At 39.8% G+C, this 15,000-nt stretch overlaps 2 protein-coding genes across 2 annotated transcripts; both read right to left on the bottom strand.

Annotated features, from left to right (window-relative positions):
• Positions 1-1,210: 1,210 nt before the first annotated feature.
• LOC143018663 (uncharacterized) lies at positions 1,211-3,877 on the bottom strand. The gene has a single exon (XM_076174252.1). It carries the CDS (start codon positions 3,875-3,877, stop codon positions 1,211-1,213), a length of 2,667 nt encoding a protein of 888 aa, XP_076030367.1.
• A 4,897-nt stretch (positions 3,878-8,774) lies between these two features.
• LOC143018783 (rhodopsin-like) lies at positions 8,775-9,896 on the bottom strand. The gene has a single exon (XM_076174362.1). It carries the CDS (start codon positions 9,894-9,896, stop codon positions 8,775-8,777), a length of 1,122 nt encoding a protein of 373 aa, XP_076030477.1.
• Between the last annotated feature and the right edge of the window lie 5,104 nt (positions 9,897-15,000).

A 15,000-nucleotide genomic window follows, 5' to 3' on the forward strand; every position in this document is an offset into this window, starting at 1 on the left:
AGAAACAATTATTATTGTAAACTAGATTCTGGTAGTTGTATGTTATTTGAACATATTCATCACGAATTCCTGTTTCTAACAAGTCCTCTAGGGTGATAGAGTGAAGCATAGTCATCCCAAGCAATAACATCCGAAGAATCATCTCCCCGGTTAGGTTAGATTAGGATAGGATAGTATAGGATAGGTTAAGTTAGGAAATGTTAGGTTAAGTTAGGATAGGTTAGGTTAGGATAGGACAGGTTCGGTTAGGTTAATTTGGGATAGGTTAGGTTAGGTTATGATAGGGTTAGGTAGAAGTGTGGAATGATAACTCTGCTTGTGATCCTAATAATTATAAAATTTTAGAAGTGCACACCTACGCGATATAGCGATACAGAATTAAATATTAATATTATAGACTATAACATGTCAACGCAATATATATTTTTCTTGGCGGAAATCAATAACAGAAAAAATTGCTAAAAGGGAAACGCAAACAAACGTAGATACGGAGATCGAAGAAATTAAAGAATGATAAATTTGTCTTTTCTAACCTAACCTAACCAAACCTAACATCCAAATTGTAATGCGGTACCTGCAATTCTAGAGGTCATCAGTGTCGTAGTCGTCTTCAACCTTCGAATCAACCAAATTAAAGATGGCGTTGAAAGTTGTTGACCCAACTTCGTTCGTTTGTGTGTAGCTAGCAACGTTTTCTGTCATCGGTTTCCGCCAAGAAAAATGTATGTTACGTTGATGCATTATAACTTACAAAATTAATATTTCGTTTTCTAACGCTATATCGCGTAGGTGTGTACTTCCAAAAAAGAAATAATGCGGTACCTGTAATTCTAGAGATCAGGGTCGTCGTTGTCTTCGGCCTCCGAGTCCATCTTTGCAAAGAAAACGTAGGAGTAGACGCGACTTCGTTTGTGTATAGCTTTTAGTAACTTTTTCTGTTATTAATTTCCGCCAAGAAAAACGTATATTACGTTGTATAATAATTTACAAAATCAACACTTAATTTTCTAATGCTATGTAACGTAGGTGTGCACTTCTAAAAAAAATACCCTAATAATTTCCTATGAGTAATACAGAAAAAGTACACAATAAAATTGGGGATACATTTACACGAGTGACCAAGCCTTGATAGTTGATTTATATCCTTCCACTTCCCCTTCTCTGCATCACCACATACTTACTTTCGGTATACTTTTGGTAATTTTGTCTGTTAATGACACGGCTGAAGTCGGCTTCCGCACGTTCCAAGTTGTCCTTGGTTCTGTACTGCTTCTGGCAGGGTGTGGTGGCTGTAGGGGTATCCTGGTATCGGTGGATGGTCTGGTAACCCATCCAGCCATTTGTCCAGCTTTCTCTTGAAAGACTCCGGGCTAGTATCTGTCTGGTCCCGGAGATCTCTTGGGAGGCAGTTGAACAAACGAGGTCCATTGTGAGTGAAAGAGTTGTGTTTTATTGTCTTCACTCTTTGTATGGAGCCTACAGTACCCTTTATGTAGCATAGTCTTCCCTTTCTCGGATGATAGTTTGCCACTATCCCCACATTAGGTACTCTGCCCTCCAGGATTTTCCACACATAGATGGTTATATATCGTTCCCTTCTCCTCTGCAGAGAGTACAGTTTTAACTGGCTCAGTCTATCCCAGTAGTTTAGGTGCTGTACTCCCTGAATTTTTACAGTGAAGGAACGCTGGATAGCCTCTAGGTTGGCTATTTCTTGTATTTTGTATGGGGACCATAGCTGGCAGCAGTACTCGAGCCTTGGGACTACCAGACACTTCCATAGGGTCTTTAGGCACTGCCCATCTCTAGAATTAAAAGTTCTAAGCACCCACCCACTCAAGTTTCTTCCTGCTATTATTTTATTTATGTGGTGTGAGAAAGTTGCATCGTCGCTCATGAATACCCCAAGGTCTTTGACATGCTCTTTTTCTGTGATGAGCTGGTTGTTGTACTTGTAGTTTGTGGAGTTTTTAAGGTCTTCATTTCTCCCATAGCGTACAAGTTCAAATTTCTCACCATTCAATGCCATGTTGTTTGATGCTGCCCAAATTTGTATTTCATTGAGGTCCTTTTGTGTATTTTCCGCATCTTCTGGGCATGTTATCTGCCTTTTCAGCCTGGTGTCATCGGCAAAAGAGGACGCTTCAGTATACTTTAGTTTCTCGTCAATATCTCCTACATGTATAATGAAGAGGAGTGGCCCTAGCACTGACCCTTGTGGTACACCGCTTTTTACTCTACTGGGCTCAGACAGTTCTCCTTGGACAGATACTTGTTGAGTTCTGCCTGTTAGAAAACTGTGTAACCATCTTCCAAGTGAGCCCATTATTCCGAGATTTTGTAGCTTATGTAGGAGAATGCCGTGATCTACCTTGTCAAAAGCCTTGGCGAAATCAAGGTAGATCACATCAGCATTCCAGCCATCCTGTGTGCTTTCAAGGATCCTCTCATGGTGTTCGAGTAACTGGGACAGACACGAACGACCCTGCCTGAAACCGTGCTGTCCATCGTTGAAGGCTTCCTTTGTTTCCAGGAACTTCACCATCCTCTTTCTTATGATTTTTTCGCATAGTTTTACTAGGTGAGAAGTTAAGGCTACTGGTCTGTATTTGCTTGCCTGGCCTCTACTTCCTCCCTTATGTATGGGTGTGATAATGGAGGTCTTCAGCATAGTAGGAACTGTGCCAGATTTTACTGATACGTCCCAAAGCATCTGAAGTGGCTTTGCAAGCTCCTGTCCACAGTTTCTCAGAAGTTGTGCATGGAAACCATCCGGTCCCGCTGCCGCTTCAGGTGGAATAGTTTTTATTGCTTCCATTATGTCCTGTTCGGTGATTTCGATTGATGAGAGTATTTGTGGGCTGTTTGGGGAGTCTGTGAAGAAAGTTTTTGCATCTTCTACCACCTTTTCCTTTTTCGGGTCACTGAAGACACTCTCATACTGTGACTTGAGAATATTTGCCATTTGCTTGGGGTCTCCATTTAGGACACCATTCTGGTCGTAAAGAGGTCCAACTACTGATCTATTCTTCAATTTCTTTTTGGCGTATGAGAAAAAGTATTTCGGATTTTCCCTTATCCGCAGTATCGCTTCTAGCTCTTCCCTCTGGTGTTGCTCTTCATGGGATAGCTTAATCTTTTTCTCTATCTCTTCTAAATGAGATTTAATTTTCTCCTGGGCTGGTGGATAGTATGTTTTGCTCAACCTGATGCTGCATGAATGCCTCTTTCTCATGAGGATTTTGCGGTCCCTAGGGATGATACTTCTTTTCTTGTTGTTTGATTTCATTGGTACATGTTTGAAGCAGATTTCCCGACATCTTACAACTATTTCCCTGAGAATGTCGTCCACATTTTCCATTTGTAGGTGGACCTCCCAGTTTATGTCTTTTATTTCTGCTCTTATTTGGTCCCAGTTTATGTTCTTATTATAGAAGTTTAGGTTTCCTAGGTGTTCCTCCTGTGCAACTCTCCTCTCGTGATCCTTTCGTTTGTCAACACACGTTGTTTGTATTAAAATGAATTTGTGGTCTGATAGAATCGTGTCTCTTATTTCGCATGAAAAGATTAAATCATTACTATTTGTTAACATTAGGTCTAGTATGTTTTTTCCTCTGGTAGGCTCTCTGATTTCTTGGAGGAGGAAATATTTGTTTATTACATTTATCAGGGCTAGGGATTGTTGCTTCTCCTCTAGCGTGCCACCGAGAATTTTCATATCTGGCCAGTTTATGTGCGGGAGATTTAAGTCCCCAAGGATCACCACCTCTGTTGTGTTATTTGGCAGGGTATCCAGAGCCCCCCTCATCCTTTCAAGTATTTCTTCAAACTGGTCCGGAGTTGTATTTGGTGGCCTATATAATGTCATTACTAGCATGTCGAGACTTTTTATGTAGATCTTCAGGAGTTCTACTGTCCCGTTTGAGAGAGATTCTACATCTTCGACACATGCTGCTAGATCATTTCGTGTATATATTATGACTACTCCGTGGCTTCTGTTTTTTCTGTCTGCCCTGTATATGGTTTAGCCATCGATGGTAATCTCTGCATCTAGGTGTTCTCTAGTCAAATGTGTTTCTGTTAATGCTAGAAACATCAGGTCTCTTTGATGAGCTATCTCCTTCAGCATTGGTACTTTAGCCTGATTTGACTTTGGATAGAGACCCTGGATGTTTGCATAGAAAAAAGAGGCTAATGATACATTCTGCTGCATGCCCTGTCTCTTTCCCCCAGTCTGTCCATTATATGGCTCATGGTTTTCTGTTGTTGTTTTTCCATTTCTATAAGCCTTTGAAATGCCTCTAAAAAATGGTTTTGATCAGGGACTTTGGGTGCACTCTGATTTGTAGGGGTATCCTGTCTGAGATGATATACATTTCCCTCTTTTTCTCGCTTTGGTGCATCGCCCCGTTTTGTGTTGTTTGTTTGTCTGGTGATCCCAGCTTTACGCTTTGTTCCTTTAGGATGTGGGAAAATACAGCTTTCATTTGTACAAATACGGGACCTGATGGCATTTCGACAGATGATTGGGTGGTAATCCTTGCACTTTCTACCGAGTGTACATCCTAGCTTTTTGTCTAGTCCATGTGTCAAGAGCCTTTGACATACCTTGGGGTGGCTGTACATACATCCTTCTCCTTTCCTTCCGTGTTTGCATGTGTTTCTTTTGTAGTATTTGCAAATCCCTTTGGGTTTAGCTACCTATGTAGTTTGTGTATTATTAGTGTTTCCACTGGTCTCTACCTTGTCTTTTCCTTTTTCTTTTTCTTTTTCTTTTTCTGGGGCATTGGGCTTTGTCTTCTTGATAGTGTTTTCTTCAGAGGGCTTTGAGACTGCTCCAATAATATTTTGTCTGTTCTGCTTTGGGATTGCCCCAGTGGAGTGGAGTGTTTGTGTTGATTTGATGGGTGAGGTTTGGGTATTTTCCTCTGTTTGCATGTTTGATGAGCTAGCCTCAGGGATAGGAGGGGTTTTATCTGCCTGTGTATGTTCGTTTTCTGGTGTAGATGTACTTACAGTCTTTGTGTTCCTCTCTGTCCTCTGTGTTTGCCATTCCACAGCTTCCTGTGCCGTTTGTAGGGTATTATGGCTTATAGACTTAGTTTTACGGGATCTCGGAGTTTTAGATTGCCTATCCATAGCATCTCTGGCATTTGTCTCCTCAATGATTGTTGCATTATCCCCTTCATACTTGTAAATATAACATCTCTCACACGTGTATACCCTATTTGTCTTTATGAACCACATAATTTGATATAGTGGGAGGCTGGTACATAAATAGTGGATCCAATCTCCACAAGTATTGCATCTCATGGTGTACTCGATTTCGTCATCACCACCACATGGGGCGCAAGCATCATTTTGGGTTTGTTTTAGTGTGACGTCGATGGCCGCCATTTTGGTGATTCTTGATGGTTCCGATTTTTTCTTCTTCTTTTTTTTCGTCTTTTGTTCTTTGTAGGCAAAATATATCACTCTTCACTCTTTTCTAAGTTGAATGCTATCATCTTACCAAAAATGCATATTTTCTTTATAGCTAACCTGCGGATATGATTATCTGAACAGTCTGTACTTCACCATGTGAACTATTTTTGAAAAACGGTATCAAATGAGATCCGTATATTAATGCTTTCTAATCAAAATTAATATATTTAAAGTTATACATTAACTTATACTAGTTTGCGTTTTCTTTTACTGGAATATCTATAAAGAGAACTAAAACCTTTTTTAAGATGGTAACAAAATTAATGCGAATGTTAATGACTCTATGCAGGTGTGGTCTATTCTAAAAATATAAAAAAGGGAGCATAATATAGTCATCTGCTGATTTACAGATTTCCAATTTAATGTGGTTTACGTTTCACAATTTATCCATCAATTATCAATAATTGACTTCATATATCTTTAGTGACTCTTGGGCCAGCAAAGATTATTTAAAATCCGAAGTATTATAATTGTTAACAAATCGAGATACAATTTTTTTTTTTTTTTTTTACTGTTTTATGAGATGTTGTTTCACGCAGAGATTTGTTTTTTTTCTACACTATATATATATATATATATATATATATATATATATATATATATATATATATATATATATATATATATATATATATATATATATATATTACGGTTATATTTTGTGGTAAATGTTTGCGACATTTTGAAAAAGTAAATATTTTCATTTTCTTTCTTGTACATATGCGTACAAAATGTGTGTTTGAAAGAGAGAGAGAAAGAGAATGAGAGAGAGCATGAATCATGATTATAATGAAATTTCATCCCGCTATTTTAACAGTGTGAACCGCATTAAAAAATCACGGAGTCCAGATGATAAAAGTGAGATCTTTTGTGATGACTTTGTAATGGATGAAAAAATTAATACACGTTGTTATTCGGTGACTTCAATGCTGAAGTAGAAAAGAATATGGGAGGTAAATCGTGCAGTAAGTTTGGAGTAGCTGAGGGCAGGCGAGATGCCAGTCATGTTTGAAGATAACTACAATATGAGAATGATAAACACTTTTTTTGCAAAAGCATATAGGTTGTAAATGGATTTGGAGAAGTTTAAGTGGAACAACAAAGAATGAAATAGACTTCATATTAGGATGAGAGATCAAGAGCGTTAGCAATTTTACTCTTATAAAGTAAATGTAGGTAGTGGTAGGTTACACAACTAAAATGAATTTCAGAACTGAGAGAAATAAACTAGTCTTGAAGAAATAAATAAAATATTGAGGGAAAAGGATAACAAAAAGGAATTCCAATTAGAAATTAGAAACAGATATGAAGTTCTATAAAATAATGAGTATATCGTCGATATTGTGAATCTTGATTTAGTGAATATCATCAGGGAATCGGCAGCGAAAACTTTGAGTAAAATAATAAGAATAAAATATGAAAATAAAACATTAGAGAAAACACATAATCTAAAGCTACAAATTACCAAATGAAAACAAGAACTATTCAGATTAAAAGCAGGATACACGAAATTGACAGACCTACAAGGAACAAGCTTATCAATCAAAGACAGATAAAAGAAAGAGAAATATGTATAACATTGAGGAAAATTTTCGGAAAGGTAAAACTATTAAATAATCCGAGCTTATACTAGCTTTAGGGAGCCAACAGATATCTTTGAACGATAGAAATGGACAAATGCAGAGGCAAATTTATAAAAAGAGTAGAATAATTTTCCCATGAGCTTTACTTGTCAAATACCGTGGTAAGTTAGTATATTCATTTGTCGACATTAGTAATGTACCAGAAGTCACCAATGAAGAAGTAGCATTTGATCTAAAATGTATGAAACGAGGAAAAACACCTGTGAAAGATTGCATATCAATAGGTCTTCTGATAGACGCCAGGAAAGAAGTTCATTGTAGATTAACTCAATTTTATACCTAGTCCATACATCAGGAAAGTGTTCCTGAATCATAATATTCGTACACAAATATAATTGTCTTACTTTACAAGAAAACAGAACAGAAACACCTTAGTTACTGCCGACTTTCTAGATTATCATCAAGTGCATACAAAGTATTTCCTAAGATTCTTACAGATAGATTATGTAAAGTTTTAGATGAAATGAGTCTTCTTAGACTTACAGATGACATCATTCTCATTCCAAAAACAACAGAAGACTCGCAAGATGGGTTGAGTGATCTGAACAAAGATAGTCTCAATGTAAGTTTGAAGATGAATAAAACTAAGACCAAATTAATATTCAACATGAAAGCTTAGAGTAATTCAATTATAATCGATGATGAGTCTTGAAGAAATTAAAAAGTATAATTGTTTAGGCCAGATACTAAAACTGAATAAAAATCATCAAAATTTAAAAGTATTTTTAGTAAACATAAGAAGATCACGAGAGACTTTCTACCTACATATTGACATGCAAAGTTTACAACCAATGTATAATGCCAGCTTCGATCTGCGAATGTAAGAGTTGGAAACTGGCAAAGGTGATAGAGACAATACTATGAAAGGCACAGTGGAGAATGGAGAAATCAACGCTGGAATAACGATGAAAGACGGGAAGAGATCAAGTTTGGCGAGGTAGCAGACTTGAATTAAAGATACAGTGGAAGTTGTAAGGGAAATGGAATTGATCAGGGAAATCATAGCGAAAGAATGATGAGTGATAGATTATATCACTGACTGGGCGCCGCGAGATGGGAAGCGTGGAAGAGGGAAATCAGACAAAAAGTGGAGAGACAAATAGAGAAGTTTGAAGGAGTGACATGGCAGAGGTTGGTGCAGTCGTAAGAGTTGTGGACATAAAATAGCTGATGATTGACTGACTGATTGATTTATATATTACATTACTCATGCTATTATTACGGCCAATGTAATAGATATAATTTTCAATATTAAATGTATTCGTTATATGCCTCATATTGACGTTGACGCTCCTTTGAGCTAATAAATGTTTAGAAATGCACATGTCAAAGTTACGGCTTATTCATTTAAGCTAATTCTGATGTATAATGTTCATCTACTCTTAACATATATCAAGGCATAGACAACAAAATTGAGAATGCAATATCTAGTCAACCAAACATTTATGTTGGTCTTTGTTTCCGTGGTGTGGTTAAGCTGTGTCATCCCAAGTCTCAAGATACTTTGTCAGTATCCGACAATAAGGAATATTGCAAAAAGAAAGAAAAAAAAAGGAGTAAAGAAAAGTGGCCAATGCACATTGCAGGTTTTATTATCTACAAAAAATAGGATCTTAGAGGTGTGAGGACAAAATTGTTGCTGACATTTTATGATTCTTCCTTCTCATTGACCTGTGTGGTGCCAGCCGAGGAGTTGTCCTGACTCTCGGTGCTGCAGTTGAGGCAGGGCATCTTCTTCATGAGGGCAGCTCGGTACTTGGGGTGGCTAATAGCGTATACAATGGGATTGTAGACAGCATTAGCCTTGGCGAAGAGGGATCCCCAGATGGAGAAGAGGGGAGTGACCTTCTGCTTGTCGAGCATGCCGGTGTAGTTGATGATCAGGTAGGGACACCAGGCCATGAACCACAGGGAGACGGTTGTCAGGGCCACCTTGGCCAGGCGGCACTCGTTGGAGGTCTGCTTGGCCTCCTCAGATCGCAGAGACTTGATGCCCATCTTCTTGGCCTGTTCGCGCATCTGTTTCTCGTGGGCGGCAACAGCCTTGACAATGAAGGTGTAGCTGTACACGATAACGATCAGGGGGAAGAAGTACACCCAAACGGAGTACACGTACAGATAGCTGTGGGAGAACAGATCATCAGTCAGGTAGTCAGTGCCACAGGCGGTCATGTTGCCTTCAGGGACATAGCGGTTCCAGCCGAAGAAGGGGAACAGGCACCACACAAGAGCCATGGTCCATGTGAAGAGGATGCGGAGCAGAGCTCCCTTCTTCTTCAAAGGCTCAGCAGAAACGCCCTTGACGATGACGTTGTACCTGTCAAGTGTGATCCACAGCATGGTCCAGATGGAGATGCATCCGAAGAGGGAGCCGGCGAAGGCGTAAATCTCACAGAAGAAGGCACCCAGGACCCAGGTGCCATAGAAGCAGTTGAGAACCATGGGAGGGAACATGGTCAGCATCATCAGGAAGTCGGACAGAGCCAGGTTGACAACCAGAGTGTTGGCAGGGCTGCGGAGGTTCTTCGTCGTCATGAAGACCCAGATCACGACGCCGTTGCCGATGACGGACATGGCTCCAAGAACGAAGATGGCGAAGCCGAGCAGACCGTACCACAGGGGGTTCATCGGGGGGAACTGGTACCAGTGGGAGTCCACCATGTGGAGGATCTCCTTGGGCACCGTGTCCACCACGGTGTAGTTGCCATAGGGGTTGGTCGATGGCAGACTGGTGTCAGCCATGTTGGCGGGATCGCTCCAGTAAGACATCTGAAAATAATAAGTAAGATTTCAATGGGAATATGTGATAAGTCGATGTACCATGCTGACTCAAGAAAAATATACATTAGATATGTATAATATTGTATGAACTAGAAAGGTAAGAGAGGGTAAGAACGTCCGATTGTATAGTCGAAAAGCGACGAGATGAAATGAGAGAGAGGGAGGATGACAACACTGAGGTATTAAATGAAATTTTAGACAGAGAAAAGTAAAATATATCTCAATGAAACTGCGAACAGTTAGGGTGGCAGTGTGAAGAGATGAGGATGCCGATAGTAATAAAAATACTTGCATGAGAAGTAAAACAAAAATAAAAATAAGGAAAACATAAAATTGCAGAATAGAAAAGTAAGATGAATAGCAAGGGCTAAAAAAGGAAAGTAGATTAAAAGGGAGAAAGTTGTTACACTCATTTATGAAAAATAAAAAAAAAGTTTCAGTTAATATGACAAGGGATTGAAGGAAATGGAAATGAGAAATAGAGAAGGAAAAAATTAACAAGGTTGAGTCAATTGATATACCATGAAGGGTTTATCTCAAAAGATATCTCATTCATGTGTAAATGAAAAAATACACTTGTGGGTAAAACATCAGAATTTAAAGTGGACTGGAAATAGTTGAATTGGGATAGAGGGAAATAAGAAAAGGAGTGGCGTAAAAAATAAAGAATGAAATAAATGAGAAAGTCACTGGGAGTAGAAACATCAATAGTCCGAAAAGGACAAAGACGAGTGGAGAAGAACTTGAAGGGCACAACGAAGGTATGAGTGATGATAATTTGTTAAGGAAGTAAAAAGTGGATTTAGAAACAAATCCTCAGTGTTTCTTATCTGCATGTATGTATATATTTGTATGCATATATACATATATATATATATATATATGTATATATATATGCATATATATATATATATATATGTATACAGTATATGTATATATATATATGTATATATGTATATATGTATATATGTACATATGTATATTTGTATATACTGTATGTATATATGTATGCAAAGTAGACCACTTGGAAAAAAGAAACTAACGAAGCAGAGCGCTTTCGTATATTACATCTTCAGTGCAACAAGATGTAATATACGAAAGATGTAATATACTGAAGATGTAATATACGAAAGCGCTCTGCTTCGTTAGTTTCTTTTTTCCAAGTGGTCTACTTTGCATAAGTGAACACACGTACCCGTGTTCTTATTAGCATATATATGTATGTATGTGTGGATGCATAGATATACATAAATATAGACAGAAATGTACATTTGATACCGAAACAAACGCTACTAACGAAATTTACCTTTCACGGTAGCCTCAAACGTTTTACGAGCTGAAGAAATTCTCAGTGAACTACTTCACTCTCGCTTTCCCTGAGCTGCGGCTGCTGGACGCACTCTCATGGTTCCGGCCTCTTCAGGACCTCTTATATACACAAGACCTTCCCCCTCTTCGAACGTGATCAGTTCACGTTCGATACCCCCACCCTCCCCTAGCCCTCACCTTCCTCTTGCCTTCCCTATTTCTTTATTGGCTTAGGCTGAGAGAAGGGGAAGGAAGACGAGGGGGGAAGTAAGTATGGCTTAGGGGCTCTGGAAGGCTTGGTCAGCGAAAGATCGGTCTGATTATAATCGACCCTACTTGCTTGGAGAGAGGATCTATTGCTCAGCAATAGGCTTAGGTTCTTCGGTGAGGGGTCCGCGTGCTCCTAAACAAGTACGATTTTTTTTTTTTTTTTTTTGACAGGTTGCTATATGAACGCGACCATAAAATCGCATGTTTACTTTTCGTAATGATATGAGTAATTATGTAAACGGAAGGATATTGTGCACAGGTGTGCACGTGCGCACTTGTTCACGTGCACACACACACACACACACACACACACACACACACACACGTACACAAACACGCACACATAAACACGCACACATAAACACGATCGCACATCCACATACACACACACTCAAACGAACAAACACAAACACACACTAGCGCGCGCGCACACACACACACACACAAACACACACACGCGCGCGCGCATGCACATACACTTGTTGGTATAGGAGTACCGTCACCCTCCGGGAAGGAGCCCCGGCGAAAAGCGTTGGTGCCGGAGAAGTGGCACTTCACCTACGGACCTGAAATAGAAGAGAAATAAAAATAAAATATAAGATAGAACAAAAATTAATATCACATATATCAAGTAAAGAAATAAGAAGAAAAAAATCAGAAAATTAAAACCAAAGATGAAATATGAAATTGAAGGAGAGAAGATTATGAAGAAATAGGTAAATGAACAACAATGGAAATCGTTGTCGCCCTCGTCGTGAGCACCTCCCGAGCGGGCGGAGGACTCTTCCGATGGGAACCGAGGCGCCCTTCCACCACCCGACGGTTCCTGCTGGGGGAGGAACTCCGTCCATCTCCCTCCGGACAGGTCACTCTTCGCTCGGGAAGAGTGTGATGTCTGCCCGGGGCGGAGTTGGGCGTGGGGGCGTCTCCTCCTTAAGCCGAACTCGTCTCGAAGGCGCTGCGACCGAAGAACCTCAGGTTCTCTTTTGGTCAACAAGAAAGTGTCGAGTCAGGCCTGAAGTACTTCAAGAATGAAAATCAGAATTTTGGGGGTTTGGGTCGTGTGAGGGAGGGTTTCCCCTCAGCTGAGTAAAATCGCTTTTTATATAAAAACAGATGGTATAAAAGTCAAAATTTGCGTTATCTAATCAATGATTGATGAAAAAAGGAAGACGATAACCTTCACACTCAAAGGGTCAATCATGATTGAGGGAGTTCTCAGGATCTGAATAAAATCGTCTATCGACATTCAAAATAGAATTAAGAGTCGATAGTTGCACTCCAGGAAATCCTAGGCCAAGAGGAGAGGAGTGGTGGCTGAATTCATCACATTTTTCCTGTGTAGTTGGACAGCCAGGGCAAGTGGCAGTCACTGGTTGGCGTTGAGATCGAACCTGGGTCTTTATAGTTACTTGAAGTCTGAAACACACACGCGTACACGGACACGCATGGACACACACACACACGCACGCACGCACACACACACGCACACGCACATACACACATACGGCTCGACGGCGCAGTAGTAGTGTTCGTAACCGCTACTCTAGCGATCCGAATTCGATTCCCGCCCACGGCTGAAATAACATCAGTATCACTGTGCTACAAGCCGGAACTCTAACTCTCGTGGGCGGGGTGTTGGGTGTTGGGTGGGTGTGTGTGTATGTATGTAAGGTCATAGCATTACCCATAGATCGGGTATGTATAACTCTGAGCTCTTGTTCGAGAGGATGGTAGCTGTCGATCACGAACCCAACACATGATCCAAGACCATGGTGAATATCTCACACACACACACACACACACACACACACACACACACACACACACACACACACACACACACACACACACACACACACACACACACACACACACACACACACACACACACACACACACACACACACACACACACACACACACACACACACACACACACACACAAACATACACACACACAAGAAATAACAATGTTGCACTACACAGCTATTCCTTAGCTTACTATTTTTTTTTTTTTTTTTGAATGCTTGTAACAACATCTTTTCACTTTCATGGATTTATAATATTATAATCTTGTAGGATGTATATTTTCAGCAGTAATACTGTTATACCCAATAAACCGTATATTATTACATATGCACATAAACACAAACAAGCACACACGAACATACAAGCTCGCAAACACATCCCACACTCACACGTATATAAACTCACACACACACACATATAGACACTCACACTCAGACAAAACATACACATACTGAGGCACATAAACACAAATAAGCACGTTCACACATACAAGCTCACAGATATTTATACGTCACACAGTCACACGCGAACAAACACATACACACACATATATATACACACACATACATACACACTCATGCACGCTCACACACCCCACCCCCATATGCACACACACAGGCACACACACTAAACATACACACACACACACACACACACACACACACACACACACACACACACACACACACACACACACAGAGCGATATATACATGGAACAAATTAGACAACAAAACAGTATGTGCTAACACTATACAAGATTTTAAGATAAAACTTGATGCGGAGAGATACAAAGACGGGTCACCACGAGCATAGCTCCCCTCCCGTATATTACAACTAGGTAAATACAACTAGGTAAATATACACACACACACACACACACACACACACACACAAACACATGCACACAAATACACACCACAAACAAACACGTACACCTTAGCAAAAATATGGGAGAATCTTACAATTCACGAAATTAAATGTGGCTTTTAATGCGTGGATGAGATAAAGAAAATTATAGAATGCCTGATTCACCTAAGATTAGAATGTACAGCAATTGTATGGTTTCAGCTTAAAGTCCAAAATGTACAAAATACTGAGAGAATACAAACGGCAGCGACGACATTTGTTCCAAGTCTTACAGATAAAACATACGAAGAGATATCAAGAGCCTTGTTGCTGTCATCATTGAGAGAAAGGAGAGAAAGAAGTTACTTGGTACTAATGCTCAAATTATCTAAAAGAACAGAGAAAACAGATAGATCAAGTCTATTGACTTAGGATAGAAGAGTTACGTGGTCATAGAAATAAATAAGAAGTACATGTCCATAGGGTATAAAGAAGGATAATTCTCACGAGAAATGCACCAACTCCTGGAATAGCTGAGGAATTTGTATAAATCATGCCCTGGGCCCTGCTTCTGACCCAGGGCTGTGGACAGGGTGCAGGGATGACCCGTCATCCAGGAGGTGCTAAGATGGGAGGGAGGGGGGAGGGGTGTGGAGTGTTTTCAGGGATGGAATGGGTGGGAATGATTTTATGCCTTTTCCTTTTTGGCTACCTCCCTAGTAAGGGGGAAAAAGCCTTGGTATATGTATGTATGTATGTTAAAACCATAAGTGAATGAGAAACTAGGTATGATAGTTGAAGGAAAAGAGACAGGGCCCTGTAAGAGGTCTTAATTTCTTATATATTACAATTAGG

The sequence above is a fragment of the Oratosquilla oratoria genome, chromosome 35, assembly GCF_046742065.1.
Source record: "Oratosquilla oratoria isolate Oo_2021 chromosome 35, ASM4674206v1, whole genome shotgun sequence".
Taxonomy (NCBI): Eukaryota; Metazoa; Arthropoda; class Malacostraca; order Stomatopoda; family Squillidae; genus Oratosquilla; species Oratosquilla oratoria.